Here is a 10097-nt window from a genome sequence, read left to right on the forward strand (position 1 = left end):
GGAGGACCTAGTCCAATAAGTTGACCAATTGTAATAAGTCAGTTGACTATGAAGGTAAGTCGACTAGATAGTCAGGTTGGTTGAATGTTGGGATGGGTCCACTGACCAAGTTAGTTATGCCAATTGTCTACAACTAGTACAACTTTATATATAGATATGAATCCACGATTTATTTTGTTGTCATTAATATGATATAATAAAAGACAACTTTTTGCTACTTCCATGACTATTTTTCTCTTCTTCCTCCTTTTATGTATGAATGTGTGTATATTACTCAAAGAATGTTTGTATAATATAGTTTTGTAACTTCACTACTCGTAACTTATATTATGTAATCTTATAGATTACAAAAACAACCTACTAAAGGGAACACCACCACTTATTTTTGTAAGAAGAAACAATATAGGGATTTTGAGAGCCTGAAAAGAAAAAAAGGCACAAGAACCTTCCAATGATTAAGGGCATTTCCTTCAAGCAAGAGCCTATTTTGAACCGGATATCTGCACAGGGTTTTGATATGACAAAAAAATTCTTCAAATTGAAGAGGGATACCCACAACCTTACTGATTCTACAACTCCTGGCATATGAAGAAGCGAGGGATCTAAAGATAAATCAAAGATTGGACTTCTGGGGGGTACCCTTCAGGTGCTCAGTATGCCACAAGACTGGACATCTCCATAAAAACTGTACTCGGCGGCCTGTGCTAAAAAACCGAATATATCATGGAAAATATATTTCCGAAAAAAAAAAAAACAGGGGAAAAGGTCTTCCTATTCTGAAATGGTAAAGGCATCCTCTTCTATAAGCTCATCTCCCTTAGAATCTGGCAAACTGAAGGGGGTTTTTTATTCTGAAGACGACTGTCAAAATTTCTCCTCCCCCGTTAAGGAATCAGCAACTCAGTTCTAGTCCTCTCCACCATTATACTCTCAAAAAAAATGCAACCTTCCTGAAAGCTCAAGTAGACCCCTCGGCTCATCTGAGAAAAGGAATCCCATCTTGCTTTGCACTCCCCCTCCGGATCCGATTGCTAGCAAAGATTGCCCAGTCCCTCTTCTGGTTCCCCAATCGATTAATACTTTTAAAATGGACCCTCAAATCACTTTTATCTCATCTTCATCTCCTTCTTCAAAAAAGGGACTGTCTCTTTCTCAGAAAGGAAAGGAGCCTTTGGTTTCGGCGACCCCTCTAAACTCCCCTGTTTCATCCCCGTCAAATTCGATAGGTAGTGATCTGGACTACCTTCTTAGCAAGAAATCGCTTGAGTTCAGACCCCTGACCATTCATAAACCTCAAAAACCATCATCCCCTCAAATAAGTCCAAATTCAGCACAAAATATCACAGTGAGAAGAAAAAATAATCAGGGCAGCAGGCATTTTAGAGGAAGGGCTGATGGTGTTGGCAGAGGAATTTGAAATCTCTCCTTAGTAGATGTGCCAATCATTGATATGACGGAAGAACGACCGCTTAGAGCAAGTGTGGCCGCAAAGCCTTCTAAATGACCTTCATCTTATCCATGAATATAAGGGGGCTGGGGGCTGATAAAAAAAATTTAGCCCTTAAGAATCTTTTTATTACTAAACAGCCCAAAATAATTCTAATCCAAGAAACCATGCACAGCACTCCTGTATCTATTTCTTATTTCAGAAAAATGTTTCCTACTTGGCATATGGTTGCTTTGGAGGCAAATGGTCTTTCTGGGGGCCTAGCAGTTTTATGGAACCCTGAGTGGATCAGAGCAAAAGCATTTAAATGCTTTGCTGGCATTCTCATATCGGCGTCTATTAGGGGAAAAGAATGGCCCATAAACATTTTAAACATGTATGCTCCTTACAAAAACAGGACAACATACTGGGAGAAATTTTTTGCATCAGAAATTGTTGATATTGAGTATTTGATGATTGCAGGAGATCTAAATGTCACGCTAAACACTGAGGAAATATGGGGGAACAGTCGGCAAAAAGATCCTCTTGCTGACCGCATTAGATATGAACTGCTGCACAGGAATCTTGTTGACATAAATCTGCCTAAAATGATGCCAACATGGGACAATGGAAGAACTGAAGGAGCATATATAGCAAAGAGACTTGATCGTTTCATTCTTCATGAAAGTATTATTGACAGTCTAGGCATGCCCTACACATCAATAGGAAATAATTTTATATCAGACCATAGGCCGATTTTCTTAGGATGGAGAGAAAAGGAATTCAGGAAAGGGTACCCTTTTAAATTTAACAGACTATGTTTGGAAGACACTGATTTCAATGGAAGGAATTAGCCTCAAAAGAGAATATGCCTCCATTCTTAACTTTTAGAGATAAGATGGCTTCCATTAGAATTTTTGTAAAGGATTGGCAGTTTAAGAAAAGACAACAAAACAAATCAGCCCTTCAGGAAATTCAGAAGGAATTGGATAGCATCTCAGGAAATTTAGTTGCTCATGGTATCCCTTTCAACATGAGATGTCGAATAAAGGAATTGCAAAGGAGGAATTGCAAAATACTGAAACAGGAAGAGGCATCATGAAGATTAAAGAGCAAGGCAATCTGGCTAAAGGAAGGAGACAGAAATTCCAAATTTTTTCACAGATTTGCAAGCTCAAGAAGAGAAAAGAATTCTATATGGAAAATAAAGGATGGAAAGGGAGACTTCCTATACTCTCAACAAGACATCTCAAGTGAAGCAGTGAGATATTTTGGAAATCAATACAGAAGATCTGATGTTTGCAGAATCCAGGACATTCTGTGGGGAATAGATCCTTTTCCTCAAATGTTTGACGGGGATCAAAATGATTATCTCTTTCAGCCAATAACGGAGGAAGAACTTCTAGAAACCATGAAATCCTTTAAAAAGGATAAGTGCCCAGGACCAGATGGCTGGACGATCGAGTTCTTCATACATTTTTTTGATCTTATCAAACAAGATCTGCTAAGGATGGTTGAGGGCTCAAGAATGTCAGGCAGCATCCACCAAATTACCTCATCCACTCATATCGCCCTCATCCCCAAGAAAAAGGAAGCGGAATCTTTCCAAGACTACAGGTCGATATCTCTCTACAACATTTCATACAGAATCATTTCAAAAATTATCGCATAAAGGTTAAAAGGAACTTTGTCAAAGTATTTATCAAAGGATCAGCATGCTTTTCTGAAAGGAAGAAATATTTTGGACACTTGCTAATACTCAAGAGGTCTTATTTTCCATGCACAAAAAAAATAGTGAAGCTGCCATCTTCAAAATTGATCTCCGTAAGGCATATGACTGCCTGGAGTGGGGCTTCATCAGATGCCTCCTTGCCAAGATTGGTCTAAGAGCAAACATGATAAATTGGGTAATGGCCTGTGTTGAGAAGGTGAACAATGCTGTTATAATAAATGGGATTCCATCTCCTTTTTTTCTTGCTGCTAGGGGCCTGCGCCAAGGATGCCCGCTATCTCCCTTATTGTTTATCCTGGCAATGGACTCGTTAAGCTTGCACATCAACAAGACAGTTATTGAAAGCAGATGTCAACCTCTGAGGATCTGCAGGAACAATTATATATCGCATAATCTATTTGTTGATGATATACTTATTTTTGCAATGCTTTGCAGGCTCACTTGGTTATGCTTATATGATATCCTCAAAAAGTTCCAAAGGGCCACAGGCCTACAAATAAATGAATCTAAATCTACTCTCTTACATAATGATGGTAATCTGGAACTAATAGAGTGGATTTCTTCTCTCTTTGGGATTGAGGCACGGTCCATCAATCAGGGAATGAAATACTTAGGATTCCAGCTAAAGGCAAAAGGATACTCTAAAATGGATTGGCAATGGATTATAGAAAGATACTATAAAAAGATTTCAGTATGGGAATATAAATGCCTTTCTTTGGCAAGAAGAGTCATTCTGGCTCAATCAGTCCTTACACAACTCGCGGTTTACTGGGCGCATCTTTTTTTTCTTCCAGCAAGCATTATACAGAAAATGAACAAGATAACAGCAAATTTTACTTGGGGTGGTCAAGTTGAGAAAAGAAAATATCACCTATCTAAGTTATCTGCCATCTCGCTGCCAAAAAATCTGGGGGGTTGGGGGCTGTTGGACCTGCGGGTCTTTGGAAAGGCCCTTCTATGCAAATCTCTATGGAGAGGGATTTTCGGAGATGGTCCATGGAGCGATACCATAAAAAAGAAGTACATGGGCAATAAGGATATCTCATACTGGTTCAGATTAGGAAGGATCGGCTCCATATATGGTTCTGCAATATGACTAAGTTTTCGTAAGATAGAAAGGTTTTTTCTAAAGAATCTGATTTGGAGCTTCCAATCTGGTAGCAAGATTCTCATAGGACATGATTCCTTCTTGAGCGGACAGGAGGAAATCATCTTGCCTGAGACAATCCTTAATTTTTTCCACAGAAAAGGTTATTTTACCTGGGACAAACTTATTGCAGAATGGCATGGACCCTTCCCTATATGGAAAGAAGATGGCAATATGGGGATGACTGAGAATGTAGCTAGACAGTGGAAGAATTTAAAAGTTTGTCTGAGAAACTGTGGTATACATCGCTCCTTGGATTTCGATGTCCTAACTTGGAAAGATATGAAAGGGATATCCCAAGTTCGAGTAAAGGATATTTACCTGAGTCTGATAGCCTCAAGAAATGCCACTCCCAGCTCTATTTTTCTGTGTTGCACGGGTACCCACACCCGGGGGTGGGGTTCTCAAACCCGTCCCGGGTTCCCGCACCCAAGTCCCAGATTCGAGTACGGGTTCTTCTCAGACGCACCCAGAAGAACCGGGTTCTTCTGTGAAGAACCAGGTTCTTCAAAAAAAAAATTGGGTTCTTAGCCTTTGACGGGTTCTTGGGTTCTTCGGGTGCTTGGGTTCTTGGGTTCTTCAGGTTCTTCGGGTTCTTCAATAAAAATAAATAAAAAAAATTTATTGAAATTTAAAAAATAAGTTAAAAAACCCTAAATCTTAAAGGCAAATATCATATATGAAATATCTGATAGACTTAGTTAGATACCGTGATACGCTATACTGATTGTTCTTGGCGGCAGAGCACCGGGACATACCAGATTCGCAGCAGTGGGCAGCTTCAGCGTGGACCGTGGGCAGCTTCCGGCAGCAGTGGGCAGTGGACCGTGCAGCTTCAACGGTAGTGGACGGTATTTACAAGTTCTTTGTAGAGTCTAGACCCGTGTTCTCTATTTTAAGTTATCCCGTGTTCCATTGGGGACCACCTGGGAAAAGAAATTGCAGAGTTGATGCACCATTTTGTTATAAGATTGAGGAACTGGGCATTTGTGTATAGCAATTCAGAGCTACTCAATACTTGCACCAAGGGTTATACTATCGTTTTCACTGTTTGATACTCTATTTAAATGGAAGAGAATGGGATTTTTTATTGAGTCATTCTTGAATAGGAAACAACTTTCATGTTATATCAGTACTATTTAAGATGCACCAGACCTGTTGTTGCAGATGAAGTGTTTGGCTATCCATCGTCTGTGTGCATCACTATATCTACTTTGCAAGAACCTCTGTTTTGTCTGGATTTCTCGCTTAGCTATTCTGACAGAATGTTTTAAATCAGCGTGGGTTGGGACACTTGGGCATCCCCAATTTTTTTGAACAGTTAAAACTTAATTTAGTTATACATGCCTGTTTAAAAAATAACATAACGATTTTACAAGAAAATTCTCAGTGAATTTTAAAATCTATTTATTTTTCTATTCTAAAGGAATTTTCAATTTAGTGAATTTAGTTGAGAGAACCGCAATTCTATTGTATATTGCTGTGTAGTGTGTACTTTTACTATAAGTATCTAGCAGTATTATTTCCTTCCCTTTTTCCCAAAAACTCAAGATTATAACTTCAAAACGAAAAACTGTAATCTCTTAATCCATTTGTAAATCGAAATCTGTTATTATAACCCACAGTAAAATCGAAATCCGTGATTACAACCCACCAGTATAATCGTAATAACAGATCTGAGATTATATTAGAAGGAATTGGGTTATGGTTAGAAGTTAGAACAACGAGTTGTATTGTATCTTCTTTGTAGAGAAAAGGGTATGCCTTCTACAGCCATCTCTCAGTTCTGTTTCTACCATATATTACCATCCCACAGTGAAGTAATTCACCCACAAGACTGTGGGAGTGATTAGTTGTCGTTGGAGTGATTACTATTTAAATTAATAAGGTGATGACCATACCAGAAGTATTAACATAACTTTTACTTTCAATTTTGTTAAACAGATTCAAATTGTCTTCCAAAATTTGCAAAATAAAAAATGTCTCCAGCAAGTCCAAAATATCCACTTTGGAAATATGTGGATAGGCAAAAACCTCCAAAAGGTGCTGGGGGGACAACAACAATAAAATATACAAATTCAAATTTCATATATATTATTAATTATAAATTATAAAGTTATAGAATATAATTATTAAAATTTAATATTATTATATTACCCGACGAACCCACGCACCCTGTTTCCAAAAATGCCGTCCCCGTCCCCTCACCCACGTTTCCTGGCAACATAGCTATTTTTCCATCTGCTTTCTGGAAATCAGGATGCCTATCCAAATCCTTTTTTTTTTCGTGGCTGGTTTTCCACAATAAGGTCTTATCTTGGGGGCTGGCAGGGTCCAGGTCTCTGCTTAATCTGCAATTTTGAGGATGAAACAAGCTGTCATATGTTCCTTCTCTGTCAGAAATCGCAGCAGTTATGGCAAGCATTGGAAATTTTATATGGTTTTCCTCATGTTTCTCACTCATCCATACAAGAGGCTTTTGTTTGGTGGAGCAGGCAAAAGGAATCCTAGAGGCCAATTTTTATCATTTCCTTATGGTGCATTTGGAAATGGAGAAACAACAAAATCTTTAAGGAAAGTAAGGAGCCTTTCATGGAAATCATCCATAGCATATCTTTTCTTTTTTATTCCTTACCTGAAAAGCCTCCAAAGGAAAAAAGATTAATTCCCATCATGGATGATCAATCTCATAACATGTTCCCGAAAGCATTCTTTGATGGAGCGGCACAAAAAAACTCGTGGCTGTGGTATCCACATCATCATGGATGAAAATACGCAATTTCTTATTTCATGGAATGGAGGAAATGGATCTGGCTGCAAGGCGGAGGCGATGGCTCTCGCGGGGCTTCTCTCTTTCTGTTTCTTCTTTAATATTCAGTCTGTCTCAATTTTTGGGGATTCCAAGGTAATGGTTGATTTTGTGCTGGGAAAAATCCATATTAGCAATCCTCAACTTGCAGGTTGGATGAACAGGATTGTTTTCCTATGGGAAAGGACGGAAGGATGCTCCATTCAGCACATTTACAGGGTTCAGAACAAGAAGGCAGATAGTTTATCAAAGGAAGGTCTGTTTACAGCTCCAGGTACATGGCACATGAAGGTAATTTCAGACATGCAAGTGTTCTCTATCACATAATTTTCTTTACCTGATACATAATTCCATCTGGCGGGTATCAGGTATGTTTTTTTTTGTCAATTCTGCCTTGGGCTGTCCACATTATGTCTTTGGTCAATCGCCTTTTTGGAAATGGGCTGTATCCTCCATGGGGGATCTTGGTTCTCCAAATTTTTTGTATCTGCAAAATATTGTCCCGGAGGCTCCTTGCTTCAGGGATTGGCTGTCTTTTTTGATGATCTTCAGACCTATGTTTTCTCAGGTTTTCTTCCTGTAACAGATTATCAGTCCATTTCCAGCTCATATGGTTTCTATCTGGCAATGTATTTTGAACATTATATTCCTTATATAATATAAATCACGCTTTGTCTTTCCTGAAGAAGTTACTTCTGGCCATCCTACTACAAGAGTCCAAAGGTGAAGGGCAGAGTTCAACGGGGTCGTTGGATGGTCCAGTGATAGTGATAATGTTGATGAAGGCTCCTTGAATCAATTTTAAGGACAACTTTTATTCACCGTTATTCTCTGGATATTCGATCTTGAAATGATCCAACACTGTCTTATTCTTTAATTCCTGGCTCCAGAAAATTCTCATGAATTCTCCAAACTTATATCCATTGTACAGAGCCGGATGCTGTTCATCAACCAGGGACGCTGCAGGGGCAATGAAGGCATCCTCCGAGGGGCCATAAAACGTAGGAATTGATATACGTGCAGTAGATGCATTCGTTACTGCTCGATGTTCCACACTTCTGAATCTCCCATTGCTCACAACCTGACAAATTATTAGCATTAATAATAACATTGCCAAATTTTCAATTTTCAGGAGGAAAAAAAAATATTGGATCTGTCTTTGGCTCTGGTTAAATCTCCCACATTAACAACGAAAGCGTTGGGTATGGGTTCTACAGCAACCCACTTTCCATTTCTGAGTACTTGCAGGCCACTGACATCTCCTTGCATTAAAACAGTGATGCCACGTGAATCTGAATGGTGTGGTGTGCCAAGAGTAATATCTGGGTTGGGGCATAGAGGATAGTACATTATATCCATGAGTTGGGCGTGTTTTCCGAAGATTCTATCCAAGTAAGTGGAATCGAGACCTAGAGCTTCAGAAACGGCAGCCAGCAGCCTTAAAATCAGAGCTCTCACCTCCACAGCGTAGTTGCCTGCGATCTCTCTGTAACAAAAACATATGCAAGATAAGTACTTGTTGTTGTTGCAATATCGTTCCTCCAGAATTTGGACTTCTTTGATTTACCCTCTATTGAATCTGGTAATTCAATCTTTGCCGAATTTTCTGAATTTTACCATTAAATCCACTTAAAATTGCAGATTATGATGGTACTGATAAATTCAGCAATCTCAAAATCACCTACTATATCATAATAATTATAATCAGTCATGGTCAAGTCAGACCTTGGGATATGAGATCTGTTGTGTTGTTTGAGGTATGAAATCTGCTGTTTATGGTACAAGAAACCACTAGATCCAACCCTTTAACTAAGTGTACATAATATATACTCTGTTCCTCTGATTTAGTATATACTCTGTTCCTCTGAATTTAAACATACTCTGCCCCTCTGGATTTAAACATATGGCCTCCTATATACCATATTAATATTTTCAATTTCTATTGAAAAAAATTGGATAAACCTGCATTATCCTACTGCCACTCCACATTAAATCACCCAGCCCATTTGGCTGCAAATGCACACTAAATCACCCCACCCTTTTGGCTTCCAGTCATTTTAAGCTGAAACGGAAAAGGGAAAAGGGCTAAACCGTTGGCCGACTATTCACTGTAACATAGGTCCCATGCTAATATCTGCAGTTTAATAAAAAAAATCCATAAAAAATCACCTGTTCCGATTCCCATCATTTTAAGCGGAAAATAAAAGTAAAAGACCTAAAATATTGACCAGGTGCCGGTTTCCCCATCTTGGGATAGGTTTTAGTTCAATTCCTAGCCTGTTCAATATTTTCAGCAGTTCAACAGCTATGAAGAAGGCTAACAGTGTATAATTGATTGAATACCTGTAGGCTGCAGGTTTTTCAGGCCAAGAGCTTATGACTTCCTCCAGAGGATGACATGGCTGCCTCAGATAATCCCTCCAGTTAAGGATTTTTTCTTTGCGAATATTGAAGCTTGTAGCAAGCCTAACCTGTTGACTAGGGTTCTCTGAGTAGAGGCATGCTCGTTCTTCCACGGGCATTTCGAAGAATTCTTTGGCAATTTCCATCATGCTTTTCATGGTTGCTTCTGGCACGCCATGGTTCACTATCTGCACTCACTTAGATCAACCACAAGTTATGTGGTCATAAAAAAAAATAGTACATACCCTCAGATATGAAACTCATTAACACATCATCATTAATAAACTGACATTAAAATTATATATTAAATAATCCTGCAACTCTGAAAGTGATAGCCTCAAAAACTTAAGGAATGAGAAAACTGATAAGAAACATCCTAGAATATCCATGGCAAGCTTAATTTGTAACATAGGGCCTTTTTGGTATGAGTGGAGGATAATCCAGAAATATTAAAAGGACTGGCAAGAGAAGGGGGATCCAAGTATGATGTACCTGGAAAAAACCATCTTCCTCGCACGCAAGGCGGACTTCTTCAACTACCCTTGTTCTGTTAGGGCCATCAAGGTCCTAGAGATCCACC

At 38.9% G+C, this 10097-nt stretch overlaps 1 protein-coding gene across 1 annotated transcript; it reads right to left on the reverse strand.

Moving 5' to 3' along the window:
• Positions 1–7906: 7906 nt before the first annotated feature.
• LOC149148074 (protein DMR6-LIKE OXYGENASE 1-like) lies at positions 7907–9705 on the reverse strand. The gene is made up of 3 exons (XM_089440435.1): positions 9458–9705; positions 8279–8600; positions 7907–8195 (listed from the first exon to the last, which is right to left on the reverse strand). Exons 1-3 carry the CDS (start codon positions 9673–9675, stop codon positions 7929–7931), a joined length of 807 nt encoding a protein of 268 aa, XP_089296561.1. The 5' UTR covers positions 9676–9705; the 3' UTR covers positions 7907–7928.
• Positions 9706–10097: the final 392 nt, after the last annotated feature.

This window comes from Pinus tabuliformis, chromosome 9 (assembly GCF_031772625.1).
Source record: "Pinus tabuliformis cultivar Carrire ecotype Pingquan chromosome 9, CPIR1, whole genome shotgun sequence".
Classification (NCBI taxonomy): Eukaryota; Viridiplantae; Streptophyta; class Pinopsida; order Pinales; family Pinaceae; genus Pinus; species Pinus tabuliformis.

Bases quoted from the DNA above. Each gene is read 5' to 3' on its own strand.
- LOC149148074 (XM_089440435.1), bottom strand. From the start codon at position 9,675: ATGAAAAGCATGATGGAAATTGCCAAAGAATTCTTCGAAATGCCCGTG. The intron at 8,601-9,457 runs GTATTCAATCAA...TTTTTGTTACAG, and splicing joins GAAAAACCTGCAGCCTACAG to AGAGATCGCAGGCAACTACG. The intron at 8,196-8,278 runs GCCAAAGACAGA...ATAATTTGTCAG, and splicing joins ATGTGGGAGATTTAACCAGA to GTTGTGAGCAATGGGAGATT.